The sequence below is a fragment of the Carcharhinus amblyrhynchos genome, chromosome 13 (genome assembly GCF_965287045.1).
Source record: "Carcharhinus amblyrhynchos chromosome 13, sCarAmb.v2.hapA, whole genome shotgun sequence".
Classification (NCBI taxonomy): Eukaryota; Metazoa; Chordata; class Chondrichthyes; order Carcharhiniformes; family Carcharhinidae; genus Carcharhinus; species Carcharhinus amblyrhynchos.
The window spans coordinates 7041357-7068320 of record NC_137336.1 but is presented as its reverse complement, the minus strand read 5'-3'; the positions used below and the strand labels follow the sequence as shown (position 1 = coordinate 7068320).

Sequence of the window (26964 nt, the reverse complement as noted above, 5' to 3'; positions counted from 1 at the left end):
GGTCGCCTTATTATAGGAAGGATGTGGAAGCCATTGAAAGGGTGCAGAGGAGATTTACAAGGATGTTGCCTGGATTGGGTGGCATGCCTTACGAGGATCGGTTGAGAGAGCTCGGTCTTTTCTCCTTGGAGAGACGAAGGATGAGAGGTGACCTGATAGAGGTGTATAAGATGTTGAGAGGTATAGATCGGGTGGATTCTCAGAGGCTTTTTCCTAGGGCTGAAATGGCTGCCACAAGAGGACACAGGTTTAGGGTGCTGGGGAGTAGGAGATGTCAGGGGTAAGTTTTCCAGTCAGAGGGTGGTGGGTGCGTGGAATCGGCTGCCGTCCGTGGTGGTGGAGGCAGATTCGATAGGGTATTTTAAGAGACTTCTGGATGAGTCCATGGGACTTAGTAAGATTGAGAGTTATAGGTAAGCCTAGTAGGTAGAAATATGATCGGCGCAACTTGTGGGCCGAAGGGCCTGTTTGTGCTTTACGTTTTACATGTTCTATGTTCTAAATCCAATCAGCATACTTTTAAGTAAGTATTGATGGGAAGTAATTTGGTTTCGCACTGATGTTAAGTTGATCCTAAGTCGTCTTCTAAGACCGAACCTCAGCAAAGACAATGGGAATTGGCCCTTCAAAGCAATTTATAAAAACTGAGGTATTTTTGTCAGAAAGAAACTAACTGTTTAAACTCTACTGTCCAGCCCTCAATTGCGCAGTAAAATGAGTTGCACCAAAATCATACCAATGGTACAGGCGGAGAATAGCCTGGCGTCAGAGATTATGGAAATCTTTTTAGTCCACTGGGCAGAATGCACAATTCGTAAATTGTAACATAGCTGTGTATGTACTTGACAGTTGGTGGGACATCTACCTGAATAGTACGTTTGTGGAGCTGTTAACACATTCACATTAAGTAGCGTGATGTCTCATTTAAATGGTCAATAGACGAATATTCTTCGAGAGTACTAAACATTTGCTGTTTGGTAGTAGACAGGGTGGTCCCTGGACTGGTGTTGTGCATAGCGTGAAATGATGAATACTTACAGAAGCTGAAAGTTCACAGTGCATGGAGAAGGTAATATGAGAGAAAACAAAATTCACAGAGGGTGGTATTAATCAAACCAGCCAAGTAACAGAAACCACTGACATTTCATTAGAGGGAATAGTTTCAAGATTTCGAAAAGAAATGATTTTAAGCGAGTAACACTTGTGAAGCGGGAATGAGCTCGCAAGAGGAGTGATGCTTGAAAGTTTAGTTTGAATATCCAATAAAACCAATTCTGCTGTTACAGATAAAATGAATCGCTAATTCCCATTAAAATTACTTCATATTAGTTTACAGATTTGTCAGTTTAATGCAGAATAATATATTTATTTAAAACTGCTATTTTGGTCCGTGGAATTGTATTTTCAGTAACTTTATTTGGTGTCTCACTCTGGTTATGTTCATACCCTCTTTATTGTTAGTACATGATTGTCATTGACTGTAACTAGCCGTAACCTTATCCAGAATCCACAAATTATGATTTGTCACAATAGTTCATAAATAATGAACTTATTCAGAACATTCCTGTGTCTGACTCACTCAACACAGTTTGGGCAACTGGCTGATTAGCACTGCTGCCTCACAGCGCCAGAGACCGGGTTTCAATTCCTGGCTTGGATGACTGTCTGTATGGAGTTTGCACATTCTCCCAGTGTCTGCGTAGATGCTCCAGTTTCCTCCCACAGTCCAAACTACATGCTGGTTCGGTGCATTGACCATGCTACATTCGCCCTCGGTATACCCGAACGGGCACCAGAGTGTGGTGACTAGGGAATTTTGTCAGTGGCTTTATGGCAGTGTTAATTTAAGTCAAATGTGACACAAATAAATAAACTTAAAATGTAATATTATAATCAAAATAACCAGCAGGCAAATGGGCAAACTGCGTTGGCACGGCCGCACACTGCTACCTTTGAGTGCCAGGGACACGAGTTCCATTCCCGGCTTGAGTGACTCTCTTCGGAGTGTTTGCACGATCTCCCCGTGTGTGCGTGGGTTTCCTCTGGGTACTCTGGTTTCCTCCCACAGTGACTGTGAGAGGAAACTGTGAGGGTTAGGTTGATTGACCATGTTAAGTTGCTACTTAGTGTTGGGGAATGTCAGGAGGATTAGTAGGGTAAATATATGGGGTTATGGGTAAGGGTCTTGGTGTGATTGTTGTTGGTGCAGACACAACGGGTCAAATGACTTTCTCCTGCACTGTAGGTATTCTATGAGTCTATGTGGGTCAGTCACCAACGTCAGAATCATATTGCATTCGGAAGAAAAAGCATTCTGAACACTGCATAGGAAATCCGAGTATAGTTGCTAGATAGGATACCCAGGTTGTCTATCTTAGCAGTTGTTTCAGATTGATTAGCGAAGTGTATTTCCTCAAATATTCATTGTTACACGCCTGACTTGCACTGTCGTGGCGATGATTCACAAATCATTTATATTTTATTGCCGTTTTTGTCGCCATTTATTGCAAATCTTTATCTTTTTCCAGTATTTCAGATATGTAAGTCGCCTCCTTTTAATTACTGTGGCAAGGGTAACTGGAGCCAGAAGTCAGATATATACAGAGTATCCAAAATTGGCTCACATATTCACAATTCTTTAAATTTTTGTTTGGGTAATCATCTGTTTTATTGATCAGAAATTTCTTGAATTTTAAATAATCTTGAAATGTTGTGCACAAGAATAATTAAGAGTATATTCAAAAGACTTTACAATTTCTGCACCTGGACAGGGGACAGCTGAACATAGAAAACCGTTGAAACACTCATCATAGTTTGAAATTAATTAAGAGAAAACAGTCATTAGAACATTGATGTGTATGGATCCTTTTCCTTTGCAAAACAGGATCATCTGGCGATATGTGAAAAATACATATGGCGCTGCCGTGACAAATATTAAAATTGTTTTGTGGCAGAGAAAGCTTCATCATAATGATTCCTTTGCATTTGAAATAAGCAGCGATAGCAGATGTATAAAGGCTGTTAATTTATGTCGTTGTCTGCGTATTTTGGTTGTACACTGAAAAGGGATAGCGGGTTTGAAGGCCTTCACGTAGAAACCGTACAGCTTTAAGAAAAGAGCTGTTGTATCGTAGGCAGGGACTCAACGTATAGCTGCGGACCAATGAGGACCTCAAATCCAACCAGAGATCTATTGCTCCTCCTCCGGCACAGAACCAGAACAGGAACAGAAAGGCAATCATTGCCTGCGTTCATTTTGTGAAAAGGTCTCTGTCCATTCGCTTAACATTCTGATTTAAGGCATTTTGTAGATTATACGATCGCGAAGCGGTTGATCTGTTGTACTTGCAACTACAACAGGCAATGGCAGAGCCAGGAATAACCAACGCCCTAAAATTCAGACAGTTGAATATAATTTTCCTTCTTTTTACATCGGAAGTGATTGTCGGGAAAATTCATTATTCTATTCGCGAAGAAATGGAGTCTGGCGCTTTTGTTGGGAATATCGCCGAAGATTTGGGGTTGAATATTCGGAGGCTGTCAGTTCGAAAGCTCCGACTAACCTCTGCTGATAAAAGGCAGTGTTTGGAGGTGAATTCACAAACCGGCATTTTATTTGCGAAGGAAAGGATAGATAGAGAGCAGCTGTGTGGGCAGATGCCAACTTGTATACTTTCTTTTGAGATTGTAGTGGAAGAGCCTTTGGAGATGTATCGCGGTGAGGTGGAGATTCTCGATATAAATGATAATTCGCCCAGTTTCCCGGAGAGTGCCGTTCTCTTACGAATTGCCGAAACCATGGCGCCAGGCTCCAGGTTTCCGCTAGAGAGCGCGCTTGATCCAGACGTGGGGACAAATACAGTCACCAGTTACAACATCAGTCCCAATGAGCACTTCGGCCTGAAAGTGGAGACTGCAGAAGACGGTAGTAAAATTGTCGAGTTGTTGTTGAAGAAACCATTAGACCGCGAACGGCAGTCATCGTTTCAGCTGATACTGACGGCCACTGACGGAGGGAGTCCTCCCAGATCTGGGAGCGCTCAGATTCTCATCACTGTGCTGGACAGTAACGACAATGCGCCTGCGTTCGATAGCAATATCTACAAGGTCAGCCTGGCGGAGAATTCACCCAGAGGATCCTTGGTGGTTTCAGTCCATGCCACTGATCCAGACGAAGGCCCGAATGCGGAGGTAACTTATTCTTTCAGTAACCGCGTTCCACAGAAAATGCAAGAACTGTTTAGTTTGGATCCGCGAACAGGAGAGATTAGGGTTCAAGGGAGAGTTGATTATGAAGAAGCAAGCAGTTATTCACTTGATGTTCAAGCGGTCGACAATGGTTCACCGGGAAATGTGGGACGTTCCAAAATTCTGATTAATGTAATTGATGTGAATGATAACGCCCCTGAGATATTATTAACGTCCTTGTCACAAGTGGTCCTTGAAGATTCTGCTCCCGGGACTGTGACAGCTCTGATCAATGTAATCGATCGCGATTCTGGAAAAAACGGAGAGGTGAACTGTGAGATCCCAAAGAATGTTCCCTTTAAATTGCAAACATCTTCGAGTGGTCATTATAAATTAATAACCAGTGACATGTTGGATCGTGAAACCGCCCCTTTACACAACATTACAATTTTAGCCAAGGACTCGGGATCCCCTCCGCTATCAACAAATAAAATCATCCAAATATCCGTCTCTGATATAAACGATAATGCCCCAAGATTTCCTCGCCCCATGGACACAGTGTATGTGATGGAGAACATCGCTCCTGGTGCTTCCATTTTCGCAGTGACTGCCTTCGACCCTGATCTGGATCAGAATTCCTACATCACTTACTCTTTCATAGAAAGTCGTATCCAAGATTTGCCATTGTCAAATTACCTCACTCTTAACTCGATGAACGGGACCATTTACGCACTGCGCTCTTTTGACTACGAACAAATCAAAAACTTCCAGATTCAAGTGCAAGCCCGAGACGCTGGCGTTCCCCCTCTGAGCAGCAGCGCAACATTGAATGTGATCATCCTGGATCAAAATGACAACGCTCCAGTCATTGTTTCACCGTCAGCACAGAGCGGATCAGCAGCAGTGGAGATTGTGCCTCAGTCAGCGGCTCAGGGATACTTGGTCACCAAGATAATCGCAACTGATGCGGATTCTGGTCAGAACGCACGGCTCCACTATCAGGTGCTGAAAGCCACTGATCCCAGTTTGTTCAGCGTGGGGCTGAACTCTGGAGAAATCAGAACAGCTCGAGAAATTTTGGATCAGGATGCCATCACTCAAACTCTGGTCATCTTGGTAAAGGATAATGGACAGCCGAGTCTCTCCAGCACGGTGAGAATCAACTTTTCAATCCTGGGCAATATTACTGAAATTTACTCGGAAAGTCGCAACTTAATGACAAATCCTGAATATGACTCTGATATAAATCTTTATTTAATTGTGATTTTAGGGTCAACTTCTTTTATATTTCTTGTCACGATCATTTTGTTGATTGGCATCAAGTGTAAACAGGACAGAAGTGCAATTGAAGATTACAATTCCCCAAGTTGTTGCTATAGACTGGAAGATTCTCACAGTGATTTCCATCCGAGACCCACACTGGAAGAATCTTTAAATTATACTGCGGCTGGAGATATTGTTCGCATGCCTGAAACGCGTCATTACGCAGTTTGCCTGTCTCCGGAGTCGGCTAAGAGCGATTTTCTGTATTTGAAGCCCTACACGCCGCCCGTGCCCCAAGAGCAATATTAAATTGCGGCATTGAGGCAAGGCGGAGGTAGTGGAAAGTTCGTTAAATCCGTCGCTGCCGCGTGAACTGATGAAACGTTCTCCTTTGAGGATCTCTATTGTGCAAATAGTGGATCGTTTTTGTGACACAACTGTCAGTGTTATTAATCAAACTGCATGGTGCAAAATCTCAGGTCAAAATCTGCTGGGACGCATCTGGATCTGGTATGATTTAGCTTAGAAGGGAATCCGGGAGACCAGTTATTCCCTCAGCTACACAATTGGCTTCGTTGCAAGGTCAGCTCTACAACTAACGTTGTGGCATTGGTACCTAAATGCATGTGGAGAATTTCGTTTCACGATTTGCTATTCTAAATCCCAACACAAGCGATAAAAGGCTCTTACTCCCTCATGACATTGGAAAGTGATATTGCTGAAACTTTAAAAATTCATAAATTGTCGAATGGATACTTATGATGACTTGATGCTGCCCTGAGCTGTTTCACAATGACGCAAAAATCGGCGGAAAAGGAGCAAACTATAACTTATTACTGTGATAAATTCTCACGTATTTTACTATCCGGCAAATATTTCTGTAATAACCTAGATTAGAAATAAGTTTCGACAAAAACGACTGCCGAAAAGCATTGGCATATAAAACATCAGAGCAGAATGAGGCCATTCGACTCTTCGAGCCTGCTCCGCCATTAAGTATGATCATGGCTGATCATTCAGCTAAATAATTCATTCCCGCTCTCCCGCATACCCTTTTATGTACGTTGCCCTAAGAGCCATGTCTAATTCCTTCAAAACAGACAATGTTTTGGTCTCAACTGTTTTCTGTGATAGTGAATTTTACAGATTCATCAGACTCACTGGGTGAAGATATTTCTCCTCATCGCAGCCCCTATTCTGCACTCCTTCAATAGCAAGAACAATTTTTCCTCAGATAAATAAACCAAAACTTCACACAATATTTAGGATGCGGCCTCACCAATGCCCTGTATTATTGCAGTAGGACATTTCTTTCCGATACTCGAATCTTTCCACAATGAAGGTCAGAATATAATTTGCCTTCATTATCGCTCACTGCATCTGAATGCCCACTTTCAGTGACTGGTATGCCAGAGCATCCAGGTCACTTTGCACATTCCCCTCTCTCAATGCATAGCCATTCAAATAATAATCTGCATTCCTGTTTTTGCTACCTAGGTGGATAACCTCACATTCATCCACATTACACTTCATCTGCCATGCATTTGTCTCGCGCAACTTGCCCAAATTACACTGAATGTTCTCTGTGTCCTCCGCATGGCGTACACTTCGACCCAGCTTTGTGTCACCTGCAAATTTAGAGATATTACATTTAATTCACTCGTGTACATCATTAATATATATTGCGAATAGCTGAGATCCTCGCACTAGTCCCTGTGGTACCCCACTTGCCACTCTCCGCCATTTCGCAAGGACCAGTTTATCAGTATGCACTGTTTCCCGTTGCCGATCTGTCTTCTCCCCATCTCAACACATTACTCCCAATCCTATGCACTTGTTTCACACAATATTCTCTCATATGCGACTTTGGAAATCCAAACAGACCAGGCCACTGGCTCTCCCTTGTCAACCCTACTGGCTACATTCTCAGACAATTCCTGTGTGTTCGTTTAGCCTGATTTCCCTTTCGTAAATCCATGTTGATTTTGTCTGATCCTGCCGTAATTTTCCACGAGTTCTGCTATTAAACCTTTTGAAATGGACTTGAGAATTTATTACCATTACCGATGTCAGGCTGATGGATGTATAATTCCATGTTTTCTCTCTACCTCCTTTTAAATAGTGGGATTACATTAGCTGCACTCCAAACTGTAGGACCTGTTTCAAAGTGTATAGAAACGTGAAAGATGACTACCAATGCATCCACCATGGCTAGGGTAATTTTTTAAAAAGTACTCTGGGATGTAGACTATTAGACCCTGCGGATTTACTGGCTTTCAGTCTCCTCAATTTCCTCAATACCATTTCCCAGCTTGAAGCAATTTCCTTCAGGTCCTCCCTCTCGCTAAACCATTTGTTCTGCAACAGTTCTGGTACGTTATTTGTGTCTCTTTTGTGAAGGCAGAACCAATGTCTGTATGCAATTGGTCAGTCATTCCTTTTGTTCCCCATTATAAATTCTCTTGTTTCTGATTGTAAAAGACCTACATTTGTTTTCACCAATCGATTTATCTTCAAATTTGTATAGAAGCTTTTACAGTCAGTTTTTATGTTCCAGGCTACTGCATTTTCCCTTCCTAATAAATTCCTTTGCCCTCCTTTGTTCAATTCTAAACTCCTCCAAATCCCCAGGTCTATTGAATATGCAAATCACTCATCCATAAATACCAATATTCCTTTATTGCTTGCTTCTCTGATATCCTGCTTAATGCTATTTGCAGCATCTGCACTAAACTTAGGGGGTCTATATACTACCCCCCAGTAAAGTTTTTTTCTCCTTGATATTTCTTAGCTTTACCCATATAGATTTCACACGGTTGTCCTTTCTCATTAGTGCACTAATTCCTTTTTCTACTAGCAATGCAACACCACCACCTTTACCTTTTTGTCGTTCCTAAACACTGAACAATCCGAAGGTTCAGTTTTCAACTCTGGTCACCATAGGCCCATTTGTCTCTAATCCTGGCTACGTCTTACATATTTATATCCATTTGCTTGATTAATTAGAACATAGAACATAGAACATAGAACATTACAGCGCGGAACAGGCCCTTCGGCCCACAATGTTGCGCCGACCAGTCTTATTTTAAAAAAAAACATTGACCCACTAATCTAAACCAATCCCTTTTCGTCCATAAACCTATCCACCAATCTCTTAAACGCCCCCAAACTAGGCGCATTTACAACTGCAGCAGGCAGGGCATTCCAGTCCCTCACCACCCTCTGGGTAAAGAACCTGCCCCTGACATCCGTCCTATAACTACCCCCCCTTAATTTAAAGCCATGCCCCCTCGTGCTAGCTTTCTCCATCCGAGGAAACAGGCTATCACCATCCACCCTATCTAAACCTCTAATCATCTTATATGTTTCTATAAGATCCCCTCTTAGCCGCCTTCTTTCCAGTGAAAACAACCCCAAATCCCTCAGCCTCTCCTCATAGGACCTCCCCTGCATACCAGGCAACATCCTGGTAAACCTCCTCTGCACCCTCTCCAAAGCCTCCACATCCTTCCTGTAATGTGGGGACCAGAACTGCACACAGTACTCCAAGTGCGGCCGCACCAGAGTTGTGTACAGTTGCAACATGACGCTGCGACTCCTAAATTCAATCCCCCTACCAATAAACGCCAAGACACCGTACGCCTTCTTAACAACCTTATCTACTTGATTCCCAACTTTCAGGGATCTATGTACACACACACCTAGATCCCTCTGCTCATCCACTCTATTCAAAGTCCTCCCGTTAGCCCTATACTTAACACATCTGTTATTCCTACCGAAATGGATTACCTCACACTTCTCCGCATTAAACTCCATCCGCCACCTCGCGGCCCAGCTCTGCAACCTGTCCAAGTCACCCTGCAAACTTCGACACCCTTCCTCACAATCTACCACACCTCCGACTTTGGTGTCATCAGCAAACTTACTAATCCACCCAACTATACCCTCATCCAGATCATTAATAAAGATTACAAACAGCAGTGGCCCCAAAACAGATCCCTGAGGCACACCATCCACATTATTGTGAGTGCTCTGCACATTAAGACACAAGCATTTTAACATTCCTTGTCCCATTCCCACTATGTTTCATCATAACTCAGGTTGATTCTGGTCCTTGATTTCTCAGCCTATCATTTTCCCTATTCATCTTCTGTGTTTTATTGTCATCCATCTTTCCCCTTCCTCTAATGCCTTGCATACGTTTCCATCCCCATGCTAATTTATTTCCAACCCAGCAAATACACTCCTTCGCGCATTAGTCCTAGTCTTGCCCAAGTGTAACCTATCCAATTTCTGCTCGCCTCACCGATCCTGATGTCCCAGTAATCTGAATCCTTTGCTTTTGTATCATTCTTTCATCCATGCATGCATCTGGCATATACTTTATTTTCTGCTTTGACCATGGTGTGGCACGGTGGCACCATGGTTAGCAGTGCTGCCTCATAGCGTCAGTGACCTGAGTTTGGTTCCTGGCTTGTGTCACTGGCTGTCTGGAGCTTGCACATTCTCCCTGCGTCTGCATGGATTTCCTCCGGGTGCTCCAGTTTCCTCCAACATTCCAAAGATGTGCGGGTTAGTTGGATTGGTCATGCTAAATTGCCCCTTAGCACCAGGGGGACTAGCTAGAGTAAATACATGGGATTAAGTGGATAGGGCCTAGATGGAAGCGTGGTCGGTGCAGACTCGAAGGGTGAAATGATCTCCTTCTGCATTATAGGATTCTATGATCACGTGGCACTGGTGTTAATCCTGATATCACTAACTTTCAGTCTTACTCTTATTCCCCAACTCCCGACATTCTATTTTTAGGGCCTCATTCTCTTTTTAACTTCGCTTGCGTGCACCACAGCAATCGGCTGTTAACTCCGCCCCCACCCACCCCACTCTACAGTGTTCTGTAGCTGCTCTGAGACAACTTTGACCTCAAAACCTGCGAGGCAACACACCATCCTGGACTCTCGTTTGCAACCAGAGACATGCCTGCCTATTCCTCTTACAATTAAAGCCTCTATAACAATTTTTACTCCTCCTCTGTCCAGCAGAGCCAACCGTGGTGGAATGTGTTTGGATGTTGGTGCTTTCCCGAGAGAGGTTCCCCTGAACAGCACCCAAAATGGTCTATTTCTTTTGCAGGGGATGGTCACGAGGGGGTTTGCACTACCTGCCTAGTCCTCTTGCTCTAAATGATAGGAACCCATTCCATTCCAGCCTGTCGAGTCTTCATCAGCTTTGTGACCACGTCTCCATTTGTGCTATCTACAATGCTCTCTGCCTCACCGATGCTGCACAGTTCCTCCAGGCACAACTCCAGCTCTAAAACCCAGGCTTCCAGCAGCTGCATCTGGAGACACTCCTTGCACACACACTAGCTCTGGGCATAGCAAGTGTTCCAGGTTTCCCACACAGCGCAGGAGGGCCAACCATTGGCTTTAAGCTGTCTTGCCAGGACTTATCCCTTTGTTGAAACTTAGGAAGATGCATAAAATCGCAGAACCTAGGGCTCTTTTCCCCTGGCCCTCGAACTACAATCGATAAAACATAATATAAATATCTTACAAATTATAATTACAAAATGTATTAAATACTAACTCTCGAGTACTCACCCAATAAGCTGATTCCATTGCCCCTGTTTCACTTTGAATCCTGTCGTCCTTCTGGGATTTCCAAAGTTCAAGCTAGAAATCTGCTCTCAGTTTCACTCTTTCTTACACTCTGTAATACACCGGGCTCCACTCTCAGTCTCACTTTTGTTCTTGCTCTTTTTCTTCCTGGATCTACTCTCTTCATCTCATTTTTAAATTTTCTGCCTTATTTCACTTTCACTTGATTTTACTTACATATTGCCAGTCTTACTCATGGACATTCAAGGAGCTGCTTTATAAATGATACTTTATTTTAGTTCAAGCTATTTAAACACAACCCATAACAGCAGCTTTTCACCAACCAAAGAATTTACTGTTTTCGTGTAAGATCGTTCCTGGATTTCCTTTTTCAAACCCAGCTGGTTGCCCAGTACAGGTATCCGCGACAGGCCCGGCAGTCTCAGCTCCGAGAAGGTAAGACACACGATTTATACTACTACAGTAATATTTTGCAATCATATGTTACAGAGAATTGTATATTTTGCATAGAATGTACAACACAGAAACAGGGTTTTCGGTCTAATATGTCCTTGGTCTTGTTTCTGCTCCACACCAGTCCCCACTCTCCTTTAGTTATCAAATTCAATCAGCATACTTTTGTATAAGTGCCGCTGGGAAGTCGTTTGATTTAGCACTGATGTTATCTTGATTATAAATCGGTGTCGAAGACAGAACATCAGCAACGACATTGAGATTTACAGCCTCAAAGTAATTTTTACAAAAGCCAAGAAAACTCGATGTATTTTTGTCAGAACAATGCTGAAGGTTTGAATTTCCGCTACCCAGCGTGTGCTTTGCCCCCAATAACATAAGATGGACCAAAATCACACAATTGCCCAAGGACCAGATTGTGCTAGTTTGATAAATTCGCTGGTCAGAACGCACGATTCATAACTTGCAACATACCTGTACGCATTTTTTCTTTGATTTGCTTTGATTTCAGTTATTATTGTCACATGTATTTGTATTCGGTGAAAACTATTGTTTCTTGCGCGCTGTACAGACAAACCAGAACATACATAGAGAAGGAAAGGGGAGAGTGCACAATGTAGCTTTCCAGTCTTGGCTAGAGTGTAGAGAAAATCAACTTAATACGAGGTAGGTCTATTCAAATTTTTGATGGCAGCAGGGAAGAAACTGTTCTTGAGTAAGTTGATACGTGACTTCAGACTTTTGTATCTTTTTCCTGATGGAAGAACATGAAAGAGACTATGTCCGGTGTGGGTTGGGTCCTTCATTATTCTGGCTGCTTTTCCAAGGCGCCGCAAAAAGTAGGTCGAATCAATTGATCGGAAGCTGGTTTACATGTTGGACGGGACTTCGTCAGGACCCTTTAACATAAAAGATTGGCTGGGTGGTTAACAGTGAGGTTGAATGTCTTGGATTGCAGGATGATATAGACGAGATGGTCAAATGGGCAGATAAGTGGCAGATGGAACTTAACCCTAAAAAGTGTGAGGTGATGCACTTTGGAAAGAGCAAATTGACAAGGAAGTATATTATGTAAGGTTTGACACTGGGAAGTTCTGAAGAACAAAGGGACATTGACGTGTTTGTCCATAGATCTCTGAAGGCAAAGACAGGTTCATAGGGTGGTGAAAAAGGCATATGATCTTTATCAATCGGGGTCCAGATTACAAAAGCTGAGAGGTCATGATGGAGTTGTATAGAATTGTGCTGAGGTCAGAGTTGGAATACTGTGTACAGTTCTTATTGCCGCATTGTGGGAAGGATGTGAACACACTGGAGAAGGTGCAGAGGAGATTTACCAGGGTGGGTTGCCTGGGATGGAACATAAAGAGAAGTTGGATAGGCTTCGGTTGTTTTCTCTGGGACTACCTGGTTGAAGTTTTCAAGATTATGAGGGGCATGGACAGTGTGGATAGGGAACAGCTGTTCCCTTTAGGTGAAGGGTCAGTTCTACGAGGGGGCACAAGTTAAATGTGAGGAGTGGGTGGTTTAGGGGGATTTGAGGAAAAAGCATTATTCCTCAGGGGGTGACGAGATGAAATGCACTGCCTGGGAGAGAGGTGGAAGCAGGGTGCCTCACATCCTTTAAGAAGTACATGGATGAGTACCTGGCACGCCATAACATTCAAGGTTATGGGCCAAGTGTTGAAAATTGGGATTCGGTGAGCAGGACAGGGCCTTTCACGCGTCGATGCAGACTTGATGGGACAAATCATCTCCTTCTGCACTATAGTATTCTGTAATTCTGTGATTCTGCGAGTTTGCTACAGCGAGAAATGTCAGCTGCGCATCCTGCGAGATTCACATTAGTTTTCTTGCCTGAACCAGCGCTGTCTATATTTTGGGAAGATTCTGGCCAGAAGGCCCGTTATGGGATAGTTTTGGGTCCCATACCTAAGGATTGATGTGCTGGTCCAGAGGAGGTTCACAAGAATGATCCCAGGAATGAAAGGTTTCACAGAAGAGAAGTGGATCATGGAACACTACAGTGCAGAAGGAGACCATTTGAGCCATCAATCTGCACTGACCGTAACCATGGAATTTAGAAGGATATGTAAAAACTTGTAAAATACCAAGAGGCCTAGTTACAGTGGATTTGGAGAGATATTTCCATTCGTGCAAGAGACTAGAACTCGGCAGCACAACCTCAGTGAAGATATGCTCCTTTTAAACTGAGGTGAGGAGGAACTTATTCAGCCAGAGGGTAGAGGCTGTCTTTAAGGCAGAGATGGATAGGTTCTTGATCAATAAAGGGATCAAGGGTCATGGTGAGAAGGCAGGACAATGGGGAGGGGAATCATACCAGCCATGATTGAATGGCGGAGCAGACCTGATGAACCGAATGGCCCAAGCTGTTTATATGATCTGTGGTCTTAAGGTCTTATGGTTTGCAATTTCTCCATGGAATTTGGAGATGGGTTTTGTAGGAATAACGGTGCTCCTCCAGGTATCCCATCTGGGATGGTCACTTTCCATGGGTTGAGCTTCAAGTCAACTGACCTGATGTCTGCGTTGGTTCAGCCAGGGTGGAAGGCGTGCACTCACTGACCTCTTGCTCAAAACGGGCACAGAGTTAATTGAACTCATCAGGGAGGGGTGCATTGGTGCTGGCGATTCTACATGCCTTCATCTTGTAGACGTCTTGCAGGCCTTGCCATAGTCAATGGGAGCCTGTCTGGCTCGATTGTGTCTCTAGCTTGATCCAGTCTGACTTTTGGCATCCTTGATGAATCTCTGTACCTTTATTTCTTGTATAGGGAATGAGATTCAAATTAAGATTACGAAAAATGCAATTCCAGGGCCAAAATTGTGGAGCTGTTAAGATATTCATATTGCGTAGCGTGGTGTCTCAATCTGAATTGTCACTAAATGAATATTTTTGACGACAGTGAACTTTTATGGATTGCTGCTCGAATGAGTGGTCACTTGACTGCAAGTGGTCACTTGACTGGTATTTATCAAGCTGTGAAATGATGAATGACTACAGAAGTTGAATGTTCACAGTGCACAGAGAAAGTAATTTGAGAAAGCACAAAATTCACAAAAGCAGACGGTAACTTTAATCAAAGCAGCCAAATAATAGAGGGTGACAAAGATGAGAGCGAATATCTCGATTTAAAACCACAATTTTGGTATCTGGAATTGCATTTTTCGTAATCTTAATTTGAATCTCGTTCCAGTTATGTTTGTGCTCTTTGCGCTCTTTTTTTGTTAGTTTATAATTCTCATGGATTGTTATCAGGCATAAACAAATCCAGAATCTCCAAATTATCGTCTGTTGCAATAGTTCATAAGTGCCCAACACATTCCGAATGCTACTCTGTAACAATCAGATGGAATGCCGACCCACTAAACACCGTTTGATTAATATCAAAATCAATGTAGCCAGCAGGGAAATGTGACAAATATGTGCTAATAACTTATTCACCAAAATCAAAATCAGATTTCTTTTAGGATGGAATGCATTCCGAACACAATTGCTACATAGAATGTCTTAATTGCTTATGTTAGCATTTGTTTTAGTTACATTGTTTCACATTCACTCTTTTTATGCGTATACAGCATCACTATTTCCAAATGTTTAATCATTTCTAATACTTCAGTTATCTGTTTGCCCTGCTGTTAGTAATCATGACAAGGCTAACTGGAGCTATAAACCAACGAATACATGAGACATTCAAAATTGGCTCAGATACTTGACATTTCTTGTCGATTTCCATTTGCAAAACCATACTTCTTATTAATTTGATTTGATTTTAATTTGATTTAATATTGTCACATGTATTAACATACAGTGAGAAGTATTGTTTCTTGCGTGCTATGCGGACAAAACACATCTTTCATTGAGTAGGAAACGAGAGAATGCAGAATGTGGTGTTACAGTCACAGCTAGAGTGCAAGAAAGATCAACTTAATGCAAGGTAAGTCCATTTCAAAAGTCTGACAGCAGCAGGGAAGAAGCTGTTCTTGAATCAGTTAGTACATGACCTCAGACTTTTGTATGTTTTTCCAGACGGAGGAAGGTGGAAGAGAGAATGTCCTGGATGGCTGGATCCTTAGTTATGCTGGCTGCTTTGCTGAGGCAGCAGGAAGTGTAGATAGAATCAATGGAATTGAGCCTGGTTTGTGTGATGGATTGGGCAAGCAGGAGTCATGCCAAGCTGTGATACAACCAGAAAGAATGCTTTCCAAGGTGCATCTGTATAAATTGGTGAGAATCGTAGCTGACATGCCAAATTTATTTCGTCTTCTGAGAATGTAGAAGCATCGATGGGTTTTCTTAACTATAGTGTCGGCACGGATGGACCAGGACATATTGTTGGTGATCTGGAACCTAAAAATTTGAAGGTCTTGACACTTTCTACTTCGTCCCCCTTGATGAAACAGGAACATGTTCTCCTCTATGCTTCCAGGAGTCGATGACAATCTCCAATTTGTAAACATTGAGAGAGAGTTTGTTCACCAGATTTTCTATCTCATTCCTGTACTCTGTCCAATTATTGTTTGAGATCTGACCCACTATGCTGGTGTCATCAGCAAGCCTGAAAATCGAATTGGAGGGGAATTTGGCCACACAATCATAAGTGTATAAGAAGCACAGAAGGGGGGGGGGGGGGGGGGGGTGTGGTGGTGGTGAGAAACAGCCGTGTTGAGAATGATTGAGGAGATGGTGTTGTTGCCTATCTTTCTTGATTATGGTCTGTGAGTTAGGAAGTTCAGGATCCAGTCACAGAGGGAGGTGCCGAGGCCCAGGTCACGGTGTTTGGAGATGAGTTTCGTGGAAATCATAGTGCTGAAGGCTGAGGTATAGTCAATAAATAGGAGTCTGGCATAGGTGTCCTTGTTACCTAGGTGTTCCAGGGTTGAGTGCAGGGCCAGGGAGGTGTCATCTGCTGTGGACCTGTTGCAGCGGTAAGCAAACTGAAGTGGATTCAGGTAGTCTGGGAGGCTGGAATTGGTTCATAGCATGGCCAGCCTTTTAAAACGTTTCATAATGATGGATGCCAGAGCGCTTGGCAGATAGTCATTAAGGCATGCTGATTTTTTTTTAGATACAGGAATGATAGCCATCTCCTTGAAGCAGATAAGGACCTCAGATTGTTGTAATACCCCTGCCGGCTGATCCACGCAGATCTGAGTGCTCATCCGGGTACCCCATCCAGGCTAGTTGTTTTCCGTAGGTTGACCTTCGAGAAGGTGCACGGACATCGGCAACGGTGACCCCAAAACAGGCTCATCCAGGGCTTCCACGGTGGAGGGCATGCTCTCACTCACCACTTACTCAAAATAGGCATAGAATGTATTGACCTCATCAGGGAGGGGTGCTTTGGATCTCGTGATTTTACATGCCTTCAGCTTGTAGCCTGTTATGTTTTGCCGGCCTTGCCATAGTTGGCGGGGCTCAGTGTGGCTAGCATGGGATTCTAGCTTGGTCCCGTACTGTCTTTTGTCATCTTTGATGGATCTTAGATCGTATTTGACTTTCATGTATAGTCAGTATCACCTGACTTGAACACCTCAGGCCTGGACTTCAGCAAACAGCGGATATCCCCCTTCATCCATGGTTTTTGGTTGGGGAACACACGGATTACTTCTTTGGCACACAGTCTTCTACAAACTTACTAATGCAGTCATTTACTGTACTGGTGTACTCGTTTGGGCAGAGTTTTAAAATACTGACCAGTCCGGGACTCCAAGCAGCCCCGTTAGGAGATTGGTTTACAGATAAAAGTTTTCTAAATAATCTTAAAGAGCTTTGGTCAAAAATAATTAAGGTTATACTGAGAAGGCGATTAGTTTTCTGCACTTGGATGAAGGATACTGACAATATTAAAAAGTATTTTACGAAAGCAGTCGAAAATTCAGCATAGTTTGAAAATAATTAAGAAAAGACGGTCATTGATACAATGATGATTTTGAAACCTTTCTCTTCATTTGGTATTTCGTAGAAAATACATATGATACTCCCGTGACAAATTTTGAAATTGTCTTGTCGCAATTTATATGCTGAGGAAATGAGTGGAAAGAGTCAACATTATAAACCATTGCATTTGAAATGAACAGTGATTGCCGATACAGAAATGTTGCTGATGGGAAATTCACGTCGTTGAGTGCGTATTTTGGTTGTACACTGCTAAAGGATAAACGGGATTGAAGACTCTCACATCAACAACTGTGCCGCTTTAAGAAAAAAATGGTGCAATCAAAGGCAGGGACTTGCAGCGTCGCTGTAGACCAATTAGGATCTGAAATCCAACCAGAGATCTATTGCTCCTCCTCCGGCACAGAATCAGAACAGGAACAGAAAGGCAATCATTGCCTGCGTTCATTTTGTGGAAAGGTCTGTGTCAATTCACTCAGTTTCTGCTCTTCAGGTATTTTATAGATTATGCGATCGGGAAGCGTTTAATCGTAACAGACTGCCGGTTATTTTTACACGTCTCCAAACAGAACAGGCTATGGCAGAGCGACGGTTAACCAACGCCCTAAAATTCAGACAGTTACAATTTGAAATAATTTTCCTTCTTTTTGTATCGGATCTGGCATTCGGGAAAATTCATTACTCCATTCGGGAAGAAATGGATTCTGGCGCTTTTGTTGGGAATGTCGCCGAAGATTTGGGATTGAACATTCGGAGACTGTCAGCTCGAAAATTCCGATTAACCTCTCCTGATAAAAGACAGTATTTGGAGGTGAATTCAGAAACCGGCATTTTATTTGCGAAGGAAAGGGTAGATAGAGAGCAGCTGTGTGGGCAGATGTCACTATGTCTCCTATCTTTTGAGATCATGGTGGAAGAACCTTTGGAGATGTATCGCGGTGAGGTGGAGATTTTTGATATAAATGACAATTCGCCCAGTTTCCCGGAGAATGCCATTCTCTTACAGATGGCCGAAAGCATGGTGCCAGGCTCCAGCTTTCCGCTAGAGAGCGCGCTTGATCCAGACGTGGGGACAAATACAGTCACCAGTTACAACATCAGTCCCAATGAGAACTTCGGTCTAAAAGTGGAGACAGCAGAAGACGGTAGTAAAATTGTCGAGTTATTATTAGAGAAATCATTGGACCGCGAACGGCAGTCATCCTTTCAGCTGATGCTGGCGGCCACTGACGGAGGGAGTCCTCCTAGATCTGGGAGCGCTCAGGTTCTCATCACTGTGCTGGACAGCAATGACAATGCGCCTGCGTTCGATAGCAAGGTCTATAAGGTCAGCCTGTTGGAGAATTCACCCAGAGGAACCTTGGTGGTTTCAGTCCATGCCACTGATCCAGACGAAGGCTCGAATGCGGAGGTAATTTATTCTTTCAGTAACCGCGTTTCACAGAAAATGCAAGAACTGTTTAGTTTGGATCCGCGAACAGGAGAGATTAGAGTTCAAGGCAGAATTGATTATGAAGAAGCAAGCAGTTATTCACTTGATGTTCAAGCTGTCGACAATGGTTCACCGGCAAATGCAGGACGTTCGAAGGTTCTGATTAATGTAGTTGATGTGAATGACAACGCACCCGAGATATTATTAAAGTCCTTGTCACAAGTGGTCCCTGAAGATGCTGCTCCCGGGACTGTGACAGCTCTGATCAACATAAACGATCGTGATTCTGGGAAAAACAGAGAGGTGAACTGTGAGATCCCAAAGAATGTTCCCTTTAAATTGCAAACATCTTCGAGTGGTCATTACAAATTAATAACCAGTGACATGTTGGATCGTGAAACCACCCCATTATACAACATTGCAATTTTAGCCAAGGATTCGGGATCCCCTCCGCTATCAGCAAATAAAACCATCCAAATATCCGTCTCTGATATAAACGACAATGCCCCGAGATTTCCTCGCCCCATGGACACAGTGTATGTGATGGAGAACATCGCCCCTGGTGCTTCCATTTTCGCAGTGACTGCCTTCGACCCTGATCTGGATCAGAATTCCTACATCACTTACTCTTTCACAGAAACTCGTATCCAAGATTTGCCACTGTCAAATTACCTCACTCTTAATTCGATGAACGGCACCATTTACGCACTGCGCTCTTTTGACTACGAGCAAGTCAAAAACTTCCAGATTCAAGTGCAAGCCCGAGACGCTGGCGTTCCCCCTCTGAGCAGCAGCGCAACATTGAATGTGATCATCCTGGATCAAAATGACAACGCTCCAGTCATTGTTTCACCTTCAGCACAGAGCGGAACAGCGGCAGTGGAGACTGTGCCTCAGTCAGCGGCTCAGGGCTACTTGGTCACCAAAATAATCGCAACTGATGCGGATTCTGGTCAGAACGCACGGCTCCACTATCAGGTACTGAAAGCCACTGATCCCAGTTTGTTCAGCGTGGGACTGGACTCTGGGGAAATCAGAACAGCCCGAGGTTTTTTGGATCAGGATGCCATCACTCAAATCCTGGTCATTTTGGTGAAGGATAATGGACATCCGAGTCTCTCCAGCACGGTTACAATCAACTTTTCAATCCTGGGAAATGTTACTGAAATTTACTCGGAAAGTCGTAACTTAGTGACAAATCCTGAATATACCTCGGATATAAATCTTTATTTAATTGTGATTTTGGGATCAACTTCCTTTATATTTCTTCTAACCATCATTTTGTTGATTGGCATCAAATGTAAACAGGACAGAAATCCTATTGAAGATTACAACTCCCCAAGTTGTTGCTATAGACTGGACGATTCTCACAGTGATCTTCACCTGAGACCCACACTGAAAGAATCTTTAAATTATACTGCGGCTGGAGATATTGTTCGCATGCCTGAAACGCATCATTATGCAGTTTGTCTGTCTCCGGAATCCGCAAAGAGCGATTTTCTGTATTTGAAGCCGTACACACCGCCCATGTCCCAGGAACAATGTTAAATTCTAAAGGTTTGAGAACATTGAAGCAGAGCGCAATTATTGGCAGCGTTTGTTAAATGCGCCCCTTTTCGTTTTGAGAATCTCTATTATGGAAAGAGCGGATCGTTCTTATTATGCAGCCGTCAGTGTTATTAATCAAACGATATGGAGCAAAATAAAAGGTTCCACGGTACAACAGCGACCTTTCTGGCTTTGTTATCTTTTAGCTAGAAATGGAAGGCGGCAGACGAGATCTTCACTAGATACACAACTGAGCTTTTCGTAAGGCCAACTCCGGAATTAACCTTGGGGCATTAGCACATAAATGCACTTGGAGAATTTCCCTTCACGGTTTGCCGTTTTAAATGCCAAACAATCAGGAGACCACTATTCCTCATAGTATTGAACAAATTAGCGGATGAGGCTGTAAAATTTCATAGCCGGCCGAATGCATTCTTGTGGTCACTTGGGCAATATGAGTGACACGGTGGCACTGCTGCCTCACAATGCCAGAGACCCGGGTTTGATTTCAGCCTTGGGTCACTGTGTGGCGTCTGCGCATTCTCCCCGTGTCTGCGCAGATTTCCTCCGGGTGTTCTGGTTTGATCCCACAGTCTTAAGGTTGTGCTACTAAATTCTCCCTCAGTGTATCCAATTAGGCGCCGGAGTGTGGCGACTTGGGGATTTTCACAGTAACCTCATTATAGTATTAATGTACACCTACTTGTGACAAACAACTGCATTTTGTTTAAGAGTGAGATGAAATTGGTGCAAAACTACTAAGTGTATTTTAATGTCAATCTAATAGTATTATTAATAGCAATATTAATCTGATAAAGAAGAAAATATACCTAAGATCCTGCAAGTTCGAATATAAGAAGCTAGGTAGGAAGTAAACGTAAAAAAAGAGACTATTTGACCTTCATGAGTCACACCATCCCTATACCTACGCTAATATTGTTGTAATCATAGGTTATACACAGATGCAGGGCTGCGGTCCAATAGGTCCATGTAGGTGATTATGCACCACACGAGTCTCCTCCCCCGGAATCATTTAGCCCACTGGATAGGATGCACGATTCGTAACCTGTAACATAGCTGTACATGTACTTGACAGTTGGGGGGAACATTCACATGACTATTACGTTTGTGGATGTGTTAACACATTCATAGTAAGTAGTGTCTCATCTGAGTGGTCAATAGATGAATATTGTTCCAGTGTATTGAACATTTGCTGATTGGCTCTGGACGGGATGGTCCCTAGACAGTATAATGCAAAGTGTGGAATGATAACTGCTTACAGAAACGAACGTTCTTAGTGCATCGAGAAGGTATTACGAGAGAAATCAAAATTCACAAAGGGTGATATTAATCAACCCAGCCAAGTAACAGAGAGCGACCAACATTAGAGGGAACATTTCAAGGTCCCTGCCAGAAATTATTTTAAGCAAGTAACAGTTGTGAAATGGGATTGCGTTTATCTGAGGATGAGTGAAGCTTAAAATTTCACTTGGAATCCCTGTTTCCATTTCAATATCCATTTACCGAACAATAAAATTAATTCTGCTGGTCGAGATAAAATGAATCGCCAATTCCTGTTAAAATTACTTTATATTAGTTTACAGTTCTTCAGTTTAATGAAGAATAATATATTTATTTAAAATCAAAAGTTTGTACCCTTGAGTTGCATTTTCAGTAATCTTATTTGGTATCTCATTCTGGTTATGGTTATGTGCTTTGTGCCCTCTCTTTTGTTAATATATAATTGTCATAGGCTGTAACAAGGCATAAACATATCCAGAACCTACAAATTATGATCTGTCACAATAGTTCGTAAATAATGAACACATTCAGAACATTCCAGTGTCGGACCCACTGAAAGCAGTTTGAGTGAGCGATTAGGTGGTACAGTGGCTATCACCGTTGCCTCACAGTGCCAGGACTGTCTGTGCGAGTTTACACGTCCTCCATGTGTCTGCGTATGTTTGCTTTGGGTGCTCCAATTTCCTCTCACAGCCCGAAAGACGTGCTGGTTAGGTGCATTGGCCATGCTATATTCTCCCTCAGTGTACCTGAACAGGTGCCGGAGTGTGACCACTAGGGGATTTTCACAAGTGGCTTCATTCCAATGTTAACGTAAGCCTACTTGTGACACTAATAAGTACACTTAAAAACCTAATAGTCAAATCAAAATAACCAGCAGGCAAATGGAGCAAACGTGTTGCTCCATTATTATGGAGAATTATGTTGCATTTAGAAGAAAATGCATTCTGAGCACTACATCACTCTCCTGAGGAAGAAGCAACGTTCCGAAAGCTTGTGATTCCAAATAAACTTGCTGGACCTGGTGTTGTGAGACTTCGTACTGTACCCACCCCAGTCCAACGCCGGCATCTCCACATCATGGCTACGTCAAAAAATCCGAACATTATTGCTAGATAGAATGGTGGTTGTTTGTCTTAGCATTTGTTTCAGATTAACTTTCAAATAATTTTTAATATCAAATTTTCGTTGTTACACACCTGAACTGCACTGTCCTGGCAATGATTCACATATCATTTCATATTATTTTGCCGTTTCTGTCGCCATTTATTCCAAATGTTTATGCTTTACCAGTATTTCAGATTTCCAAATTGTCTCCTCTTGATAATCGTGACAAGGGTAACTGGAACCAGAAGCCAGCGATACATGGAGTATCCAAAACTGGCTTACATAATTCTCACACCTTGATGATTTTTATTTGGGAAATCATCCATTTTATTAGTCAGAAAATAACTGAATTCAAAATTCCTTGAAATGCTGAGTGCAAAAATAATTAAGATTATATTACATAAGAACATAAGAACATAAGAAATAGGAGCAGGAGTAGGCCATCCGGCCCTTCGAGCCTGCCCCGCCATTCAATAAGATCATGGCTGACCTGTCGTGGCTCAGTTCCACATTTCCGCCCTCTCCCCACAACTCTTAATCCCCTCTCTTATCAAAAACCCATCAACCCGCGTCTTAAAAATATTTAGCGAGGTAGCCTCCACCACTTCAACGGGCAGAGAATTCCAGAGATTCACCACCCTTTGAGTGAAGAAGTTCTTCCTCAACTCCGTTCTAAACAGCCCCCCCCCCTTTATTTTGAGGCTGTGCCCCCTAGTCCTACTGTCCTTTCTGAGCGGGAAGAGTCTCTCCACCTCTATCCTATCCATCCCATTCATCATCTTATACGTCTCAATGAGATCTCCCCTCATTCTTCTAAACTCTAACGAGTACAAGCCTAGTTTATTCAGCCTCTCCTCATAGGTCAACCCCCTCAACTCCGGCATCAGCCTAGTAAACCTCCTCTGCACTCCCTCCAAGGCCAAAATAACCTTGCGTAAGTACGGTGCCCAAAACTGCACACAGTACTCCAGCTGCGGCCTCACCAATGCCCTATATAGCCGCAGCAAGACCTCCCTACTTTTATATTCAATCCCCCTCGCTATGAAGGCCAGGAAGGCGAATGGGATGCTGGGATATTGAAAAGACTTTACAATTTCTGCACCTAGGCAAAAGAGACTGGAACACAGAAAGCCGTCGAAACACTCATCATAGTTTGAAAGTAAGGGAAGACGTCATTAAAACATTGATGTGTGTGGGTCCTTTTCCTTTGCAAAACAGGATCATCTGGTGGTATGGGGAAAAATACATATGGTGCTGCCGTGACAAAAATTGAAATTGTTTTGTCGCAGATTTTGTGCTGAGAAAGCGAATGGAAAGCTTCATCATAATGATTCCCCCTTGCATTTGAAATTAGCAACCATGGCCTATGCAAAAACGTTGCTAATTTATGTCGTTGTGTGCGTATTTTGGTTGTTCACTGTTAAAAGGATACACGGGATTGAAGACTCTCACATCAGCAACTGTGCAGCTTTAAGACAAAAACGGCTGTAATCTTACGCAGGGACTCACAGTGTTCTGTGGACCAATGACAATCACAAATCCAACCAGAGTCTATTGCTCTTCCTCTGAAGCAGAAAGGCAATCTTGCCTGCATTTTCTGGAAAGATCTCTGTCGATTCACTGGGCATTCTGATTAAGGTATTTTGTAGTTTATGCGATCGTGAAGCGCTTGATTTTTAACACACTGTCGGTTTATATTTGCAAATACAATAGGTCAAGTCAGAGCCACGGTTCGCCACCTCCTTAAAGTTCAGGCAGTTGAATCTTCTTTTCCTTCTTTTTGTATCGGACCTGGTTTCCAGGTAAATTCATTATTGTACTCAGGAAAAAATGGAGTCTACCGCTTCTGTTGGGAATGTCGTCGAAGATTTGGGATTGAACATTCGGAGGCTGTCAGCTCGAAAAGTCCGATTAACCTCTGATGATAAAAGGCAGTATTTGGAGGTGAATTCAGAAACCGGGATTTTATTTGCTAAGAAAAGGATAGATAGAGAGTAGCTGTGTGGGTAGAGGCCAACTTGTGTACTTTCTTTCGAGACTTTGGTGGAAGAGCCTTTGAAGATGCAACGCGGTGAGGCGGAGATTCTTGATATGAATGATAATTCAGCCAGTTTCCTGGAGAGTGCCATTCTCTTACAAATGCCCGAAAACATGCTGCCTGGCTCCAGCTTTCCAATGGAGAGCGCGCTTGATGTGGAGATGCCGGCGTTGGACTGGGGTAAACACAGTGAGAAGTCTTACAACACCAGGCTAAAGTCCAACAAGTCTACTAAGTAACAAATGCCACTAGCTTTCAGAGAGCTTGCTGCTCCTTCGTCCGGTGAGTGGGAGATCTTTTCACAAATAGGGCATATAAAGGCACAAACTCAATTCACAGAATAATGATTAAAATGCGAGTCTTTACAGCTAATCAAGGCTTAAAGGTACAGGCAATCTAAGTGGGCAGAACATTAAGCATAAGTTAAAAAGATGTGATTTGTCTCCAAACAGGACATTTAGTGAGATTGTGCAAATTCAGGCAAGTCATGGGGGTTACAGATAGTGTGACATGAACCCAAGATCCCGGTTGAGGCCGTCGTCATGTGTGCGGAACTTGGCTATCAGTCTTTGCTCAGCAAGGCTTTCGCCAAGGCTGTACCCACACCCCCACTTCTTGCTTTTAAACAACCGCACAATCTCAAACAGACTATTGTCTGCAGCAAACTACCCAGCCTTTAGGAGAACACTACACAACCCTGCTGCAGCAACCTCTGCAAGACATGCCAGATCATCGACATGGATGCCATCACTCACGCCAGATCACCATCCACCAGGTACACGGCACATACTCTTACAACTCGGCAAACACTGCCTACTTGCAGGAAAGGATGTCCCGAAGCATGGTACATTGGAGAGACCACGCACACGCTACGACATTGGATGAATGAACTCCGCTCGACAATTACCAGCAAGACTGTTCTCTTCCTGTTGGGGAACATTTCAGCGGTCATAGGCATTCGGCCTCTGATCTTCGGGTAAGCGCTCTCCAACGCGGCCTCCACGACACACGGCAGCACAGAGTCACTGAGCAGAGACTGATAGTCAAGTTCCGCACACTTGAGGATGGCCTCAACCCGGATCTTGGGTTCATGTCATACTCTCTGTAGCACCCATGACTTGCCTGGGCTTGCGTCATCTCACTTACTACCCTGTCTGGAGGCAATACACAACTCTTTAACTTGTGCTTAATGTTCTCTCCACTGACATTGCCTGTACCTTTAAGACTTGATTAGCTGTAAAGGCTCGCATTTTAATCATTATTCTGTAAACTGAGTTTATGCCTTTATATGTCCTGTTTGTGAAAAGATCTCCCACTCACCTGACGAAGGAGGAGAAAGCGCTCCGAAAGCTAGTGGCGTTTCCTACCAAATAAACTTGTTGGACGTTAACTTGGTGTTGTAAGGCTTCTTACCGAGCGCGCTTGATCCAGACGTGGGGGCAAATACAGTCACCGGTTACAACATGAACCCCAGTGAGAACATCGGCCTAAAAGTGGAGACTGCAGAAGACGGTTGTAAAACTGTCGAATTGTTACTGGAGAAATTATTGGATCGCGAACGGCAGTCATCCTTTCAGCTGATGCTGACGGCCACTGACGGAAGGAGTCTTCCCAGATCTGGGAGCGCTCTGATTCTCATCACTATGCTGGACAGCACCGGCAATGCGCCTCCGTTTGATAGCAGATCTACAACGTCAACCTGATGGAGAATTCACCCAGAGGAACCTTGGTGATTTCAATCCATGGCACTGATCCAGACGAAGGCCCGAATGCGGAGGTAACTTATTCTTTCAGTAACCGCGTTTCACAGAAAATGCAAGAACTGTTTAGTTTGGATCCGCGAACAGGAGAGATTAGGGTTCAAGGCAGAATTGTTTATGAAGAAGCAAGCAGGTATTCCCTTAATTTTTTGCTGTCTACAATGGTTCACCGGCAAATGTAGGACGTTTCAAAATTCTGATTAATGTAATTGATGGGAATGATAACGCACTTGAGACATTATTAATGTCCTTGTCTTACATGGTCCCTGAAGATGCTGCTCCCGGGACCGGGACAGCTCTGATCAATGAAATCGATCGCGATTCTGGAATAA

The 26964-nt window shown here is 43.3% G+C and overlaps 2 protein-coding genes across 2 annotated transcripts in view; both read left to right on the top strand.

The window, feature by feature from the left end:
• Positions 1–3363: 3363 nt before the first annotated feature.
• On the top strand, positions 3364–5887 carry LOC145351641 (protocadherin gamma-A8-like). The gene has a single exon (XM_080201203.1). It carries the CDS (start codon positions 3364–3366, stop codon positions 5758–5760), a length of 2397 nt encoding a protein of 798 aa, XP_080057329.1. The 3' UTR covers positions 5761–5887.
• Positions 5888–17925: 12038 nt separating this feature from the next.
• LOC145351640 (protocadherin Fat 4-like) overlaps positions 17926–26964 on the top strand; it is a 46491-nt gene continuing 37452 nt past the window's right edge. The window contains exons 1-2 of the mRNA XM_080201202.1: positions 17926–20423; positions 26277–26544. Coding sequence (XP_080057328.1) covers positions 18023–20423; positions 26277–26544 — 2669 coding nt within the window. The 5' untranslated portion in view covers positions 17926–18022. The remainder of the gene's footprint in view (positions 20424–26276; positions 26545–26964) is intronic.

Coding starts and splice junctions, on each gene's coding strand:
- LOC145351641 (XM_080201203.1), top strand. CDS start 3,364: ATGGCAGAGCCAGGAATAACCAACGCCCTAAAATTCAGACAGTTGAAT.